Genomic DNA, 18787 nt, shown 5'->3' on the forward strand with positions numbered 1-18787 from the left:
TCCTTTCGCGGCCCTGACCCGAGGGTGGTGGAAGGCCATACGGAGAGCGAGGGGTTCATGGGAGATGAGGGCCTTACCTCCAGCCTGCTTGAAGCGTAAAACTAGCGAATGAGGGAGGCCGTGTTGGCGGCCCCGATTGGCTAGTCTTTTCTCATTCCCTTCGGCGGTTGGTGCTGAGGACTCCGACTCCTCCCCTCACCGAGGGAGGCGGGGGCAAAGGGGAGCGCGGCGAGCAAGATCGGTGGGGGCGCCTGCGGGTGGGCTGGGACCGGCATGGCGGAACCCGAGGACGGGGCAGGTCTGGAGCTGGCCCCGGAGGCGCTCTTGCTCATGGCAGGCGGAGAGGGGGACGCGGAGGAGATCGTGGAAGTGGTGGACCTTGGGGCGCCTGGACCTGGTGAGCGGCGGGGGGGAGCGCGGCTGGCCCTGGGGCAGGACCCGGGGGGTCCGGGCTGTGGGGTTAAGGGGGCTCGCCTTCCCCTTTACAGGGACTTTGCGGGGGAGAAGGAGACGGCACGGAGACCCACTGATCTAATGGGATGGGCCCCTTCCTACAGGGAAGGTGGTGGTGGTTTGCCTAGTGCCGTCAGTGTGCGTGGCGCCTTTACAGAGTACAAGGGGGCAGGTTCCTGCCCCGAGGAGCGTACAGTCGAAATTTCAACACGGCGAGAGAAAGCGGGGGAGCAAGAGGGGGCAGGTTCTGATCAGGGCAGCACCTCAGTCCTCTTGAGGTGGGAGAGAGGCTTGGAGTGTATTTATTTATTCCAGGCATTTTTATCCTGCTCTTCCGTCAAAGGGCTCCCAGTGTGGCTTAGAAGAGTTAAGAATTAGACAGCTCCAGCCCTCAGGCTTCCAGTCTAAAAAGACAGGAGAATGCAAGGAAAGGGATAGGGAGGGATGGGAGCATGATGGTGAAGCTTGATTCAGTTGTCCAGATAGATGAGAATATAGCAGTAGAACTCAGGTTTGCACTGATCACTTGCCATTCTGGGCTGGCCTGTTCTTCTTTTCTTTCTTGTCTTCTGCAATTTCTCCTCTTTTGAGTTAGAACCTAATCTGTTTCTTCCATCTTCTTAAAGCAAGATGTCTCCTCAGACACCCTTTGGTGGCAGGTGCGGAAGGAAGGGGCCACCACTGCGAGCTAGGTCTTCTCTTGATGGGATGGGAGAAGAAGACACAACTTGGTGAGCTGCCACCGTGGTAGCAGTGGTGGTCTAGCTCCCAGTGGTGGTCCCTCCCATCCCCCAAAATTAGTGGCAGTGGTGTCTGCAGCTTGTCTGAATTGTTGGCCAGTATGAATTATTGACCTGTGGTTTTGGCCCAAAGTGGCCAGTCTGCCCCATCAGGTGACTCCTCCTCTTCTAAACTGGATGGTGGGAGTACGCAGAGATTCAGCAGTGTGGCACATCTGTTTTACTTACAATGCCGAGAGGGAAGAGGTTGATGCTGAGTGGCTTCTCAAAACAATCTGTTTTGTTTATCTCTTCAGATGATCTCGCTGACGAAATGGAAGATGTGGATTTAGATGAAGAGGAGGCTGCTTGGGAGGCAGAGGAGGAAGATGAGGGGGTGGAGGAAGGCATGGAGGCCCCAGATGACAGTGAGGTGACATTTTCTAAGCACACAGGTAAGCTACCACAGGCATGAGAGTAGACCTCCCACTCCATTGTCTGCTTTCCCATGTTCATGCCTTCCCGCTTGGCAGCTATTAGGGACTCTGTGTTGATCTTTGTGGGCTGCTAAGACTGGGGGGTTGGGGCTAGATTCAGGTGGCTCCCCATGCGTTGAAAGAAGGGGGCATTGCAGGGTTGTCTGGGCTAGCTCTGCCCCCTGCCATCAATGTGCATTGCAGCCCCCCCCCCCACGCACTGTCCACACATACAGCCATCACATATGCCCTTATTCCCCCCCTCCTCCCCACACACACCTGTTCTTTCTATGCATGGGTGATCACCTGAACATATTTTTTTTATAAACAGAGTAAACTTGGTTGACAAAGGGTTAGGGTTGGAGTTGGCCGCTCATGCAGTTGGCCGCCCACCTATTCATCAGTGGTTTGCATGCTTGTCCATTGGTGGGCAGCTTATGGGCAGTCGGCAAGTGCACACTGGCTGCCCAGCCTGCTTTGTAGTCTGGGTCCTGGAAATTTAAAACCAGGATTGGTAGTGTGAATTGCCCCTACTGAATTTTCCAAGCTGGCAATCCAGCACTGTGCCATGGCTTCTTTTTGCCTTAGCAAAAGGTGCCCTTTAGCAAAGAAGAGGGTGAGACCACTTGTGCAGCAGTACGATAGTGTTGCATTGTGGTAGCTACTGAGAAGGGCTGTGTCAGTTATTATTATTATTAATAATAGTAATAATATTACTATTATTAATATCATTAAGCTGCCCACCCTGCCTTATAAGGCAGGGTGGGCAGTTTGTGGCCCTCCATAAATTTTGGCCTGCAACACCTGTCAGCCCTAGCCAGCATAGCCAGTGGTGAGGGATGATGAGAGTTGTAGGCCAAAACACCTGGAGGGCCACAAGTTATCCACCCCTGTTATAAGGCACAAGGGAGATAGTTGCACATACGGGATGTTTCCAGTTCTAGCTTTCAAGAACCAAGACTAGGTCTCGGGATAGCACAAGATGGAGGAGGTCCAAAGCCTTCTCAGGTCCTCTGGGCTCCTCTTGTTTGGTCGCTCCCAGTATGACTGCTCGTGTGGGTTGCTTGGCGTCTGTTGTTAACATTGCTCTGTCTGTTCTCCATAGCATCCGTTTTCTGTGTCAGCCTCGATCCCAAAACCAACACACTAGCTGTGACAGGGGGTGAAGATGACAAGGCCTTTGTGTGGCGCCTCAGTGATGGCGAGCTCCTCTTTGAATGCTCAGGTGAGGCATCCCAAATCAGGACCTCCCTGCTGGGGAATGGTTTACAACACTCCTTCCCATAGTTGGCTTGCTTTGTGTTGCCACGGTCAGCAAAAAAGGTTTAAAAATAGGTATTTCTCTCTACTCTGGGTAGCCCCAGATATGACCTATACCTAAAATTTTTCAGCATGTGATTTGAATAGGAAGAAGTATAAATGGAGGCCATTTCCCATATTTTTGAGGTCACTGAATATTCTCTCCTACCTCCTTTTTTTCTTCTTCTTCTGGCATTCCAAAGTCTGGCTGTAGATGGCCACAGGCAGGTGACTCCATGTTACCAAAAGTGTAGTCCAGAATGGTCTTGTTCTGCTGCAAAGACAAATACAGCAGGGCTCATTATGTTGAGGCAGGGATGGGATAGTGTTATTTACAGTAATACTAATGCTAGCCTTTTTACTAATATTAATATTTATATTGTTCTTTAGGTTCAGAGTACTTCATAGACCTTATCTTTACGTACTCTGTACAACAAATTTGTAAGAAGGTCAGTGTTATTACCCCAATATTGCGAGTATGTGGGTGGCAGAGTGGGGTGAGGGGGCGGAGTGAGGCTGAGAGAGAAGGGCTTGCCTAAGACTCCCCAGTGGATTTCATGGAAGAGGTGAGATTTCGGCCAGGCACTTCCTGGTGTATGGTGCAGTCTCTGACTGTAATCCTGCACCCACTTACCTGGAGTAAGCCCCATTGAGCTCAGTGGGATTCGTTTGCACATCTATAGGATTACACTCATAGCCTATATACAGGTGGAAGGTAGGATAGGATGAGGAGGGCTGAGCTAGAAATATTGGAACATCAAGGCCAGAAATGGCAGTACCAAGACTCAAATTATAGTTCTCATCTGAATCCTTGTGATACCTTTGGTACTGTTAGGGCACAATCCTAAGCATGTTTAGATACAAATAAATCCTACAACTCACAGCATCCCTCAACAAGCATGCCTGGCTGGGGGATGCTGGGAGTTGTAGGGCTTATTTCTGTCTAAACACACATAGGATTGTGCCCTTAATTGTTTAAAATAGATCTGGTACCAAAGCATGATCTTCTTCTTTTCGCTCTCCCTAGGTCACAAAGATTCTGTCACTTGTGCTGGTTTCAGCCATGACTCTACGTTCGTGGCCACAGGTGACATGAGTGGACTGATCAAAGTCTGGCGGGTGGACACCAAAGAGGAGATCTGGTCTTTTGAAGTGGGTGACTTGGAGGTGAGCAATGGGGCCTGCAGGTTCCAGGGCAAAAGCTTTGTCATGAGAAAATAAGGCTGGTTTTCCCAGTGGAAATTGTGGCAGCCTTGATTCACTGCAGCAAGAGCTTCGCCCTAATGCTGGCATTGCCCTAAGAACAGAAAAAATAGCAATGGAATTTGATTGGCTCTCCTTGAGCCGAGGGCAAGATGAATACACAGAAGATGGAAATAGCAGCAGGGAGTGGGGTGAAACTTAACAGAAACTTGGAGTTGGTGATGTGGGCAAAACCACACTTAATTCAGACGACAGTTCCAAGGACTGGGTGGCTGTGATCTACTGTTTATTCTTTAATTGAACGAGATCACTTTTGGGTGGCTGATTTTTGAAAGCTTATCTTAGATGGAGTTGTAATTGGGAAGTGTAACAATTGAACCCTTTGGGACCTCGCCAGTTCCTTCTAGCCAGCTACGTTGACAGATTGTTCTGATCTTGCAACTGCAAATGTTCCGAATTATGTGTTAAGCTTAGAAGAGGTGAATGATGACAGCAGAGGTGCTGCAGTTTTTGTTTGCCTTTTTTTGTGCTTTCAAGAAGTACTGCCAGTGCATTCCTTTGTATTCCCAGGGGCTCTTCTTAAATGGTGTAGACAAATCTATGTAGAATCCATCACAGATGTTAGCTATGATAAGTATACATTGAATTTCTTGATTTCAGGCCAGCATGCTGGACTGAGTCGACCTCTGGCCAGCGAGACAGTCCTTAGAAATGATGACTGGAATGAGTTTACAGGCCCATATAGGGGTAAATGGGGGATACCTGTACATAATGAAGACCCAAAAGGTGTCCATGGGGTATAGCTTCCTTACCTGGCAATGTTCCTCCAGTTTGCTTTTGAGGGGAAGGAGTTGTGTTTTTTTTAACTATCCAGAGAGTTTCAGTTATCAGGTGGTATAGAAATGCAGTGAATCATAAATTAAAATTGTGATGCTGTGGCTCTCCATGCAATATCTTTTGTCGTGCGTGATTTTGTCCACTGGCTTATTCTGTAGCTCAGTGCTTGGCTTGACCATGTTAATGTGGTGTGACTTTGCTGAATGGTTCCCAGTGATAAGCTGTAGTAATTCAGAGAAGTGATTTACTTTGAAGGAAATGCAGTTCACGGTGGGCCTGAAGTTATATTTGTGAGTTTCCAACTGGAAGCGTTTCTGACATGGCTGTGCATGATGAGCAGATCTGGAATAAATTGATGTTCCAGTGCAAGCTATGGTGCTATGATCGCCGCAAGGTTGGTAGCTTTGCTCGTTCAGAATTCCTTGTTGAATTGCGTCACCGTGCCACTGCCATACCCATGTTCACAAACCCACCTGGAGGTGTCATGATGTGGCAATTGCACAACTGATGTAGTAGGTTGCAGTCCAGAGCAAGTCCCATGGAGTTTGGTGGGATGTACCTGAGAGAGGGTGTGACATAGTGGTCAAGAGTGGGAGCTATGAGGCTGGAAGTCTCCAAATGAAATCTCTCCTCTGTCACAAACATCCTAGGTGATCTTAGGCAAGCTGAAGCTCTCTTAACATGCTACGTACTAGTCTTCTTAGTCATTTGGTTGGGCTTCGGCTGATGGAGAGTTTTCAAGTAGTTAACATTGCATGAGCAGGAACTTGTTTAAAAATGGGTACTTTGTGTGGAAAAACACCTGGTCCCTTCGCAGTTTCGTTTACCTCCGTACCTGTTGCTTTCTCTCGCCTTCCTTCCCCTGAACTCAGTGGATGGAGTGGCACCCTCAATCCCATGTCCTCCTGGCTGGCACAGCTGATGGCAACTCCTGGATGTGGAAGATCCCTAGTGGAGATTGCAAGACCTTCCAAGGGCCAAACTGCCCAGCTACTTGTGGCCATGTCCTCCCTGATGGTGAGCAGTGGGGCCTGGGCTGGGTTTGCAGATTTTGCTGTGGGGTGGGGTGCCCAGTGGCAGGGGTTACACTGTGAAGCTTTGCTCTTCCAAGTCAGCCCTCCATTGCCCTTAAGCACAGAGAAATAGCAAGAAGGGGTTGCATTGGGAAGGGCTCTTGGGTCTTTTTTGAATCAAGGCTAGGAGCCTGCCTGGATGTCCTAGAATTGATTCTCACTAAAATGTTCAATGCAGGAAAGAGAGCTGTGGTCGGCTATGAAGATGGGACAGTGCGCATCTGGGATCTCAAGCAAGGCAACTCCCTTCATGTCCTAAAAGGTACCAAATAGCTTATTCTCTCTCCTTAGGGTTGGAAGGGACCTATGAAGCTATCTAGCCCAACCCCCCACTTGTGCAGGAAATCCACTGCTATGGCATCCCTGATAGGTAGCCAGCCTCTGCTTAAAATCCTCTATTTTAATGTACTGTCAAGAAGCAGGAGTGGAGGTTTGAGATCTGGCTGAGGAGCCGGGTAGGCTTCGTCGAAAGATCTCTGTCTTAGCACTTGGTTCAGAGGAATGGTAAAGGCAGGAAATCGCCATTTATGTATTTATTACATTTCTAAACGGCCCAACAGCCGAGGCTCTCTAGGCAGTTCACAACAATTTAAACTGTAAAATACAACATGATAAAACATAAGACTTTAAAAGTTTATAAGTAGCATGTAAAACCAAAGTAAGCAGGGAAAGCCTGGGTATTTCCAGGGAATATGAATGGCTTCCAAGGAATGTATGGAATCCCAAGACATTTATTGGGCTGGCCAGCTAAAATGTGCTTCCTTGGACAACCTGCGCAGGATTTCATCTCTGTGCAGCTTGGCCTGTTGGCGGTCTTTGTTTGTGGCTGAGGAGCCTCACCTGGGCTGCAACAAAACTGGGCTGGCTTGGTTTGAGTTCTTGATCTGTCACTGTGGGAAGTTATAGCTTGGCCTTCCATGTGTGGTATTGGGCTTCTGTTACTCACAGATAACCAGGTATTGTGAATCATGGCCTTGGCGAAGAAGGGAGGGGAGAGCTCAGTACTTGCTTTGGCACCCACCACAGTTTGGTTGTGTGATCTTTGTTCTTAACAACCTCCAGGTCAGGATGGGCACCAGGGCCCTTTGACATGCGTGGCCAGCAACAAGGATGGCAGCTTGGTCCTGACAGGCTCCGTTGACTGCCAGGCCAAGCTAGTGAACTCTGCTACTGGGAAGGTGAGTGTCTTTTTCATCTCTGTGCTAGGATGAATGTACCGTTTCAGTGGAGAGGGTGTGCTTTTGATCCAGTGAACAGCCAGCTTTGCCCATCCAGCTAAGGAAGGATTGGACACTTCCTATTGGTTACTGGCCTTGTTGCTCTCTTGGCCAGCTCTTGTGTCTGGCTAATTGCATTTATTTTAAATCACTTTTTTATTTCCCTCTTCTTCCAAGGAGATCAAACTTCTTCTCTCCCCCTTTCATCCTCACAACACCACTGTGAAGTAGGGTTGCACAGAGAGATGGTGACTGGCTGGGGTCACCTAGTGAGCTTCATTGCTGACTGGGGATTTGAACCTTGGTCCCCAATCCTAGCCTGAATTGTCACCATTACATCAGCCTCCCCCAACCTGGTACTCTCCAGATGTTATGGACTTTGGTTCCCATCAGCCCCAGCCAGCATGGCCAGTGGTCAGGAATCCTGGGAGTTATAGTCCAAAACATCTGGAGGGCACAAGGTTGGAGAAGGCTGCATTACACCATGCTGCCTCTCTGTGCTCTGGCAGCTGACCCTTTGAGAAGTCAAACCACTGTGGAGCGATTCCCACCAACCAGCAGAGATCTTCTTTTTCTATTCATACCTTGTGCAGCTCTCTCTTTTATGTCTCACGTTAGTTGCACTTGGCTCTTTGGGTCAATGGCAGGTTTGTTGTGTGATGGTCAGGGTTTGGTAACCGTGCTTGCACCCCTTGCCCTGGAGAGGGGGGCCAGGTCTGGAGCTAAAGAGGAGAGTGGATGAACCTCCTGCACCGCGCCTCCCCCCGTCCCAAATTTTGGCTGAAGCTTGGGTTTGCTTTCAGCTTTGCACTTGCCGGGTGGAAGCGCAGAACCATAACAAGTGTTCCCCTCCTGTCTCCAGCTTGAAGCTGGAAGGGGGTGATAGAGGCACAGTGTCTTACCTCTGTGCCTGATAGAGAGCAAAGCCTCCCCCACTCCACTCCAGCTCTGAAATGGGCTGGTGGTAGGCGTCCTCTCCTGCGTCAGGTGGTGAGAGATCTGGCGCTGAAGATGGAGGTGCGTTGTCTTACCTCTGTGCCTGATGGGTGCTCAGCCTGGAGTCCCCTCAGGTGAAGAGGGAAAATGAGGCCTTCCCCCCACCCCCCACTCCAGCTCTGAACTGTTGTGGGGCAGAGGCAGGGTTCCACCATTTCAGGCTGGCCTTCCTGGCCAAGCCCAAAAGTGTAGTCGCACCCCCCCACACACTGGCCAGTCAGGGGGAGGCAGCATGCCCCATTAGACAGGCTGCCTAAAGGCACACCAGATGCTTTCAGGCAGTCCTTCCCAATGGGGAGAGACCAGGCTGACTGTTGGACTCCACTGCCATTCTGCTTGTTGATAATCTCTTTGAATTTGGCTAGTGTGTCCTGCCTACTCTCTCCAGTTCTGTGGTCGGGGATAATGGTTTGGATCTTGACCGTGGGGGAGTCTGCATCACTGGCTGTGTCTTCTTGCAGGTTGTGTCCATGTTCAAGGCAGAGGGCATTGTCCCTAAGCCTTCAGCAGGAGAAGCAGAGGAGGCTGAATCCAACTCGGTTGAGTCCCTGGGCTTCTGCAATGTGTGAGTATTTGGGGGGTGGAGGGGAGGTGTTGTTGTGAGCTTACTATAGATGCCTAACACTGAGAGTCAGGGACAAAGTGAGCAAGAGCGTAGTACAGCAATAGCCAATGAATTCAGCCCAGCAAACCACACTGCTTCTCCAGCATTATTGAATTTTCAGGTATGGATACCTCCTGGCCTGCCTAGCACTTTTCCTTTTCCTGCAGCTGTTATTTTAGAAATGGCCCAAAAGAATGACTGTTTCAAAGTCAGGGAGTTTCTGGTCCTTATGAAGATAGACTTGAAAGGCTGTACGTAATACTTGGTGAAATTCCAGAAGCAGGTAGGTTGATTAGATTTCATGATGCAGTGGCACCTAGGGCTATTTTTTCTATATGCTAGATTATGTTGCAGGCAGTTGTCCTATTATGTTCATGCAAATATTTTGCTTCTCTCAGCAGTCAGGTCCCCATACTTCCCAAGATCCAGAAGGCAGAGTGAGCTGAGTAGGCTTTCCTGCAGTCAGGAAGGGACAGGGTTCCAATATCCTGCATAGGTCTTGGCTATGACCAGCATCACTGCAGAAGAAAAAGTGACATTTATGAAAATTTACTTGTCTAATTCATACAGCTGACATAATTGAACTTTTTCCCAGTGCAGAGATGAGTTAATTTGATGCAGGGTTTTTTGTTATGTGTGAGTGGTTTTTTTTTTTAAACAAGCGTGTCTTCCATCATAATGGCTAGAAACTTGCTTTTGAGCAATTAGCAGGCTGAACTATAAGCCCAGCACCAAATTGTACACTTGTGCAATGCAACTGCAGAACGCGATTCCCGAGGGTGTTTATGGATGCTCTTGCCAAAATCCTATTCTGGTTCTCATCAAGGGGACAGCTATCACATGAACCCATCCAGATAACCGGCATTGGGGTTGGGAGATCCTGCCCTTTTGAAAACAGCGGCTCAGCTCCCCTAGCAATTGACAATAAAACCTCCTCTTCGCTTTGCTTTTGCAGGATGCCGCTGGCAGCCGTTGGCTATTTGGATGGGACCTTGGCAATTTATGACCTTGCCACGCAGACCCTGAGACACAAGTGCCAGCATGAGGTAATGGCGATGATCCCTCGGGGAATTGCCAGGGGGCACTGTGAAGAAATGTATTGGCATGAGCCATTCTGACAGGCTAAGCTGCAAGAACAAGCAATGGGTGAGGAGTCTAGCAATAGGAGAGTGCAGCTCTTGACACTAATGAACGGTGCTGGGCCCTTGACTTATAGTCCTGCTGTTGACAAGACCTCCAGATGACTATTCAGCCTCCTTGTAGCTAGCTGAGACTTCTGAAGCCAGCATGGTACTTCATAAGCCTGGTCCAGGCTAATAATTTGGAGAAAGGAACTGATAGAGAAGTCTGCAAGTGCTGATGTATTTTTCTACTGGTTCTGTATAGGAGGGTAGAAAACACGACACTGATTCTGATGGATAGCCACTTTGGCGAACATTGGTTTTGGAGGAGAGGGGGATATGAGTCTGTTGCTATGATTCAAAGAATATTAGCTCTAGCAAACTAGTAGGAGAGCAAATATTTCTAAGCACTTCTGTAATCCAGCCTTCTATGTAAGCACTTGCTTGGTCGCCATTAGCAACAAGGAATTGCTTGCAGGCAAGTGAGCAAGCTGGCAGTGGAGGGATGGTACATTCCTCTTCTGTGCCCCACATAGAAACCAAATGGGCTGCTAGAGGAGGGAAATCCTTACTTCACCACCCAGCATAGAGACACAGCAGACTGCTGGAGGAGGGATGGACCTCTCCTCTCCCTTTGCCAGCCCCCAACAGGCTAGTAACTTTTATGGGCTTATTTACAAGGCTGCTATAATCCCTTCTCCTGTGACCTTTCCTGCAGTTGGCATCACTCTGCCATGCCAACTTGATCGTGGCAAGCACTGTGTTAATAGGCCAGGCTTGGTACCCAGTCACATCTGTCTTCAGATGTGTGGAGTGTGTGTGTGGGGAACCTTTTTGAGCCCGAGGACAAAATGGAAACAGGCTCTGGCGGACTACATTCCATCTGTGGGAGGGGTCCAAGGCAGAGTAAGTGGGTACAAAAGTGATTATTACCATTTTAAGTCTACTCAGAAGTAAGCAGGACTGATCTAATAGCATGCCAAATATCAAACCTTTGCATGTCTACTCACAAGTAAGTAGGTCTGCCTGCCTTCAAAATGCACACCTCAGTTCTGTGCAGCAGCTCGGTTCTTTGCAGAGTATTTATATTTTAACTGCTTTGACATACCCTCTTATCTACTGTCAGTGGTTGGAGGTAAAAGCGAAAGAAACTTGTGGGCTGGATGGGAACCCCTGAGGCCACATCTGGCCCATGGACACAGGTTCCCCGTCCCTGCTTTAGACAGTTAATAGACTTGTTTGTTTCAACATGGGGAGTGAGATGGGGAGACCTATGGAGAGTGTGATGGGCCTGGCTCCATGCTGAGAGGGTGGGAATGCCAATGACCTTAACACCCTTTCCACCTGCATTTGCAGTCGGGGATCGTGCAGCTCCTGTGGGAGGAGAGCTCTCCTGTGGTCTACACCTGCAGCTTGGATGGTGCTGTGTGCCTTTGGGATGCCCGATCGGGGAAGCTGATCAGTGAATACCGGGGCCACTCGGCAGAAATCCTGGACTTCGCTTTGAACAAGTGAGTGCCTGGAGCTAGGGCCGTTTTAGCCAGGGAGATACTGGGTGGACAAAGGCATCACAGGAAGCAGAGAAAGAGGGAGAGAGATAAAAAAGTGCACAAGGTTGGAATAACCTGGCTGTAGGTCAGGATAGGTGGGGCACTGCAAACCCCTGTTGGGATTATTGGGTCCAGAGGGGGCTGCGAGAAGTTGTAGCTGGTTTGGTGGCTTCTGTGAGTAGGGTTGCTCAGGAAGGAAAAGCTTGTTCTATCCAAAGTGTTGCTCTGGATAGATGTGTAATGTTCTTTTCTTCCTCCCCACTACGTCCTTTGAATTTGGAGATTTAGTTCCATTCGTGGTTCTCATAAAGCAGGGGTGGGCAACTAGTGGCCCTCCAGATGTTTTAGCCTGCAGTTCCCATCAGCCCTAGCCAGAATAATCAGTGGTAAGGAATCATGGGGGTTGTAGGCCAAAGCATTTGGAGGGCCACAAGTTGCTCACCCCGCCATAAAGGCCGGAGGAACGATAACATGGTGGCATAAGGTTTGGCAGGAAGAATAATGGGTTGGGCTAGAGTTCATCCTTGGGTAGCTGTAAGCACTTAAGCTTTGTTTGGTCATTCTTACACTGACTTGGTTCTCTGTGAAGATGGATGAGGCTTGTGATACTTTGCACACTAACTTGGGAGTAAGCCCCATTGAAATCAGCAAGACTTGCTCCTGCGTAAACATGGATAGGGCTGGGCTGTAAACTGTGATGGGGTTATTGTCATTGCCTTTGCTTCTTGGTGACTTAAGGCAGAATCCCATGCATGGTTAGACAGATCCCATGCATGGCCACCTGGCTGGGGAATGCTGGGAGTTGTAGGACTTTGTTCTGTCTAAGCATGCATAGGATTGCACCATTAGGCTGCAATGCTATACACACTTACCTGGGAGTAAGTCCCATTGAACTCAGTGGGGCTTGCCTCTGAGGAGACATGCATAGATTGCACTGTTAATGAACTTTGATGGGGTGTTTTTTTTACTGCTGTTCTTACGGCTTTATCTATCTTTCTTTGCTGCTCTGTTTCGTCTTTTAAGTAATGGTATTTATGTTTTACTGGATCTTAATTGTATTGTTAGTGTATTTTTATCTATATTTGTATCACTTTTTTTTCTTCTTCGCCACCTTGAACTTTTTAGCAAAGGATATAAATGTTTTGGAGAGCAGTCCTATGGCCCCTAGACAGAGTCTTGGGGGCCATAGGATACTTTGGATTCCTGGATCTGAGGTCCTGGGAAGCTTGACCAGAGACCCAGGGGTTTGAGCTCCCCTCCCTCTCGCAGCTGGTGCAGAGAGAATCATGCCGGCTGCCCCTCCGAGGTTGCAAAGGTGACCTCAGAGGGAAGGGAAAAGTGGCAGTTCTGTGGGCGAGGAGGGGAGGAGACCAGGGCAGCCAGCTTACAATGTATCCTCTGGCCACCCCAGCTTCCTTCCCTCCCACTCTACAGAGCCCCAGCTAGATGGGGAAAATTGCCTGTCTAGCAAAAATGCAGAGTGGGGGCAGAGTGGAGGCGAAGATTGCCTCCACACTCCTCCCACTCTGCATAGAATTCCCGTCAGCCTCGAAGTTCAGAGGCTGAAGGGAAACCCAGTAGGATTGTGCCCTTAAATAATGAACACAACAAAACAAGCCCATTTCTCTTGTCTTTTTCTTGCAGAGATGCTTCCATTGTGGTGACCACTTCTGGCGATCACCAGGCCAAGGTGTTCTGTGTGCAGCGCCCTGACCGCTAACAGTGCTTCCCTTGGGCAGTAACTGGCGCTGTGAAGAAACAGGCCCATGTGGACGCAGGCAGCCACACCAGCTGGACTGTGGTGGGGTGGGCGGGGTTAGTGTAATCGCGTCTAAGGGGGCGTCTAACCTGTTTGGGGTTTGGGGTTTTTTGTTCTAAGGGGAAAGCTTTGCCACCCTATCCCCTGATAGTTCCAGGGCTAAGTTCTGGAATTTTATATCAGAGGCGTTTATTCCACATGCCTGGTGCTTTGTAGAGCTACAAAGCTGTGAGAACGCATAAGGTCTGATCTGAGGATGGATCCTCGGCATGGCAGTGGCGGGGAAGGTGTGCCATGCCTCAGAAAAACTTCTACCTTTCTTCCAGGTTCAGGTATGGCTTCCCCTTGCCTCACTTCTTTGAAGAAGTGTGTGGAAGAGGCCCCGTCTTCCATGCTCCCTCCCCATGAGCTGGGGAGGGTGGACTGCTTCACAACCTCAAACTAAGAGGCATGTCCTTTCTCTCATTGAAACCTTTGCCCTTGATGTTTATATGAGCAAATCATGTGGCTGGGCAGCGAGGGATCAGTTCTGGCCTGAGTTCTGACACTCGTGTACTGTCTGCGGAACATCGTTTTTGGGAAGCTGAATAGACCAGTCTGGGCTTGGCCATTCGACCTGTTAGAAACAACACCACCGCTACTTATTGAAACAGTCAGTCCCACCTTTGCTATTGGGAGACACCATGATGAAATCAAAAGGAAGGCTACCATCTTCTCAAGGGCCTGTTTGGCTTTTTGGCCTATTTGACCTTGGTCGAATGGCCAGTCAGTTGAATGACATCCCAGCCTAAGCCAGCCTTTGATGTCTGCCCATGTCCCTGCAAAGGTGGAAAGCAGAACCGAATGCATGTTAAGGAAACAGGAAGCCCCTCCTGTTCCTCTACCAACCAGTTCCTCAGTCTCAGCAGAGAGAAAGCTGAGTTGGAGGTTCTGTTTTCTAGTGCTCAGTGCTTCTAGTTTTACAGCAGGGGTGGGCAACTTCTAGACCAAACAATTGGAGGGCCACCACTCCCATCAGCCCTCACCACTGGCTATGCTTGACAGCGCTGATGGGAGCTGTAGGCCAAACTATCTGGAGGGCCACAAGTTGCCCACTGCTGGCTTATAGGATTGCAGGCCTCCCCTGTGAGCAGCCAAATGTGTGAATACAGACACAGCTGTTCTGCATGTGGTTTGATGCTGTGATGGGGGGATCCCTTTGTGCCAGAGCTTGTGCCTCGTGTTCTGACTGAGATAAGACAGGGAGGAAGGATGCTGAATTGAGCACTGTATTTTTGCCAGCTAATCCAAGTTCCTTCCTTGCTCTTCTGGAGTGAGGGAGGCAGAGTAGAAAGGAAAGGAATTTGAGAGAGGGGTTGTAGTGCCTCCTATGAGAACTGTAACAGGGAGAGTTTCATCAGGTGTGGTTTCCCCAGTGGCCGCCGCATAACCACTCATGGTCCAGGAGGCTTTTTCAGGGTCAGTCTTCACTAACCCTTGGGCACGGGCATTCCAGAGCAATGGAGTGTGTCACGCATTGTACTCCTCACTGTTCTGGGTGATGACTTGCTGCTTGAGCCTTGTGATCGCAACCCACTGGCAGCTTCAGTCCAGCCAAACCTTGCGTGGTGTTCTGTTCAGAGGACCACATGGGGTAGGATTTTCACAGCAGTCTGATGCAGAGGGTGAAGAGGCAGGCAGGAGGATGCAAGGGCAAGTATGTGGTTCTGGAGATGGAACGATAATCAAGTATTCATAACAAGGTGCCAGATATATACTTAGGATCTACCCACTAGAGTGTAGTGGGATAAGAGGAAGAAAAGCTGGAGTGAAGCTTGGTACAGAAGGCCTGTCCCATTTGTGCCTAATTTAAGTGCTCTGTCAGTGTCCCTTGAGTTGTTTAGAAGTGGTCTAGAAAATATGCTTTCTGCCCAACTCCTTCCCATTGTTTCCCTGGGGGGTTGTTTGGATTTGATGCTCAGCAGGGCCTTCATTTTCACCATCCAGTTGAAACCAAAGTTAACCAATGATGGGAATGGTGCACTCTGGCTAGTGCTATAGGTGCAGACTGAATTTCAGCAGCAAATGGCTGCTTTTCCCCATCACGCTAGTTACGTTGCACAAGTGTTGGTTTACACTAGCACAATGTCAATAGTGCCAGTGGGAACGCACTGTTGGATCCTCTAGCTGTGCATTGGCCTGATGAGCCCTTTTTGATGAAAAATAGCCACAATTTAAACAGCCCCCCAGAAAGCTCTTTAATCTCCCACATCACTCTTCTTGGGGCATCCTCTCCTTCTGGAAAAGGTGTGCATGATGATCTTGAAGGTGTCAGTCAATTGTTTTTCAATTTGATCCTTGCTTTCATCCCAGTTTTAGTGGAACCAACCAAATAATTTGGCTCCTTCAATGTCTGTTGCCTGTTATGGGAGGGCTTCAGATGCTGTTTGCGCACAAACCCCTGAACCAGCCTGCCCTCCTAGGTCTGGGGTCCTGCCTAGATTGGTTTTTGTCAGGGAGAATCCCATCTTTCCCCCCATATTTCTGTTCCCCCACCCCGATTGCCTGATAGCCAGTGGCAGGCTGTGCTTGGAGGGGCCTTCTTCCCCATCTTATGTAATTTAAAGAGGCATTTGTAATGTGGTGGAAATATCTCTAATTTTCTTCCTCATTCCATGCTCATACTTTGCTGCTGATTGGAAAGCAGATGGATGCTTCTCTCATGGGGTTAAGAGTGCTTCAGTGATTTGATGGAAGGAAGTGCTCGTGTTATCCCAGTCTGTTTTCTCAGCACAGCTCACCCTTGGGATTAAGCATAGACTCACTTCCCCTTGTCCTTCCTGAACCCATCACCAGATAATAAAGACCAAAGTATTATGAAATCAGCAGGGTGCCATGTTACAAGTAGGACTGGACAAATCTGTTAATTTCGGTTTCGCTCAACTTCTCAATTTTTTCCAACCTGAAGTTCATTTTGAGTCTCCACATCAAGTTTGCAATCTTTCTTTTAAAAGTCACCATGAAATTTCTCCTAATATATGCATTTTATATGTACTTTTGCCTAACTTTGCATTTCTGACAAGTAATTTCCTGTAATATAATGCATATTTGTACATGGCTTTCATTGATGTATGCATTTTCATGCACACTTTTCTCTAATATAGGCATTTTTGTATGCATATTTTTGATTGGAAAACTGCACTGGAAAATTTGGAGGAGTATGAATATTGAAGTATACCTATGTTTTAATTCACATATTGGTTTGGGAGGTGCAAAATAGATAAGTTAGCATTAAAATGCAAGCCAGATGAATTTCTTCCCCTATCTCTAGTTATGACCATAGTTCAGAGAAACTGCTTGAGAGTTTGGTACTACATGGCCTTGCTGCTGCTGTGCCATGAAACCCTGAATATGACTTGCCCTCCTAGGCCTGTGCCTCCCTGCAAAGGGTCTCAAGGCATCTTTTGCATTTTTCTTTGGGAAATCCTCTCCCTTTAGGTTAATAATATTTACCGCACTCAGGTCATGGTCGTGGGAGATCCTGTCATTCGGAATTGCTTTCTTGGCCCCATGAGTGGCCTGAACACTCCGTACGTGTAAATACAACTCCTTAGAGAAGATCTAGTGTTTGGAGATGGCATGTGGTACAGGCCTTCAACCACTTTAAAATTCAGGTTGAGAGATCACATATTCTAGTAGATATTAGAATATATGGTGCCTCACTCCTTGCAGTCACACCTCCTGCCTCCCCCCGCCCCCAGGCATGTCAAGAAGGCTAGGTTAGAATTCTTCTTTTGAATTACAGCTTTCCATGGGGAAGCAGATGTTGATATATGGATACATTCAGTCCCCAGCTCCTACATTCTGAAAGGTGGTAGTCCCAGGAGAGTGGCACCCTGTGCTTTTTCTGTAGGCCAGCTTTTCCCACCCTGGCACCCTCCAGATGTGTTTGATAACTCCCATCATCCCCAGCCAACATACCTTTTAAAATTTTAATGGTGGCTTTGGTTCAAGTGGAATACTTTGAGACCAGTGCAGGAATAGTCAGAGGTGGGAGGGCGGAATCTCCAAGCAACTGCATTTCCTAGGAGTTGGGCTTAAATTCTTTTTTTTTTTCCCCTGGCCGCTTGACCAGCTGTCTGATTTCTCCTGGGTGTGCTTGAAGGTCTGCTTTGTTAGACCAGATTTCCAGCTCCAGAAAACAGGCATCCTGCCTGTGTGGGCAGCCTCTGGAATCAACAGCATAGGAACAACTAAGTGCATTACAAGGATAAATCAGGAATACCATGGGGGCTGAAGTCTTGTTGAGAATCATGTTGAGAATGCTGGGAGATGGGTCTGTGCCCCAGCTCAGCTAAGGTATTAAAGCAATCTCCAATCCCCCATCTGTAAAATAATGCAGCCCTCCCTACCTCACAGGGGTGTTGTGAGGACTGGTGATGATAAAGTACAATCTAAAATGAGTGCTACTTCCTTGGATGTTTCTGTTTTTAGTTTGATTTCAGAATCTGGTCAAGGGCCAAGTAGTGAACATCCAATTTCTGGTCTCCATCAACTATGATGGAGCTAGACGTTGCAATTTGAACCCCCTCAGGCCAGGCTATATTCTGAGCCAGGAGGCAATAAAGAGGACTTTATAGATATCTGTTCCTTTTGAGGCAAGGTAGGGGAGAAGCTGTTCTCATGGGCTGCAGCAAACCAAGCAAAAAATTCTCTTTAGCACTGGAGTGGGGAAATGGTAGTCATCCAGATGTTGTTGGACTGCAACTCCCATCATCCCTGCCTATTGGCCATGCTGGGTAGGGTGATGGGAGTTGGAGTCTGGCAACATCTGGATAGCCACAGGTTGCCCACCGTTGCTTAGCAGCTCCTTTCAACAACGTAAGCAGGTGTCCCTTGCATTTTGGGTCTGTCAACACATTTGGAATTTTGAGAAGAGTGTTGTGGGTGCTCTCACAGAATGGCTGCCATAGGGCATGCCCAGTCACAAAACATTTTTTTCTCAGAAGGCAAAGGGGTGAGACTAAAAGAGATCCTGGAACAAGTTACTTCTAAGTACAAGGCAGAGGTGGGGCTGAGCTCCAAAACACAAAATTACTTACTTGGACCCAAATAAAGATGGCACAAGAGGTCAGCACTTGCCTCTGCAGCATGCCACCCTCTCAAAGTGTTCAATCTTTAATAATCTTAAGAAATAAAAATCAGGGAGCCTGGTTGGGTGCCAAGAGAGGTGCAAGTGGGCTCATAGGTGCCCATGGGTGCCATGTTGGAGACCCCAGACTTAAGAGCATCTTCAGTGAGCCAATCCAGGTCTTGGCTGCATTGATGTAGAGTGATTGATCTTGCCATCTATGCATGTGTCAGAAACGGACAGTAGATGCTGTGCTGACTATTACCATGTATCATGTCACTGAATTCCAAAGTATCAGTTCTTCATTGGACAGTGTGTGTATTTGGGGAAGTGCCTTGTGCTCTTTTTATAAATGGCGAGTGTTGATTTC

General features: G+C 48.4%; 1 protein-coding gene across 1 annotated transcript; it reads left to right on the forward strand.

Moving 5' to 3' along the window:
- The first annotated feature begins 50 nt into the window (after positions 1 to 50).
- AAMP (angio associated migratory cell protein) lies at positions 51 to 18787 on the forward strand. Its single transcript, XM_084806129.1, has 11 exons — positions 51 to 397; positions 1490 to 1627; positions 2754 to 2873; positions 3975 to 4114; positions 5860 to 6004; positions 6239 to 6322; positions 7123 to 7238; positions 8735 to 8838; positions 9833 to 9923; positions 11355 to 11509; positions 13193 to 18787. The coding sequence occupies exons 1-11, from the start codon at positions 274 to 276 to the stop codon at positions 13266 to 13268; spliced, it is 1293 nt and encodes a 430-aa protein (XP_084662255.1). The 5' UTR covers positions 51 to 273; the 3' UTR covers positions 13269 to 18787.

Source organism: Heloderma suspectum, chromosome 1 (genome assembly GCF_057233095.1).
Source record: "Heloderma suspectum isolate Gila_16-S chromosome 1, 16-S_ref, whole genome shotgun sequence".
Lineage (NCBI taxonomy): Eukaryota > Metazoa > Chordata > Lepidosauria > Squamata > Helodermatidae > Heloderma > Heloderma suspectum.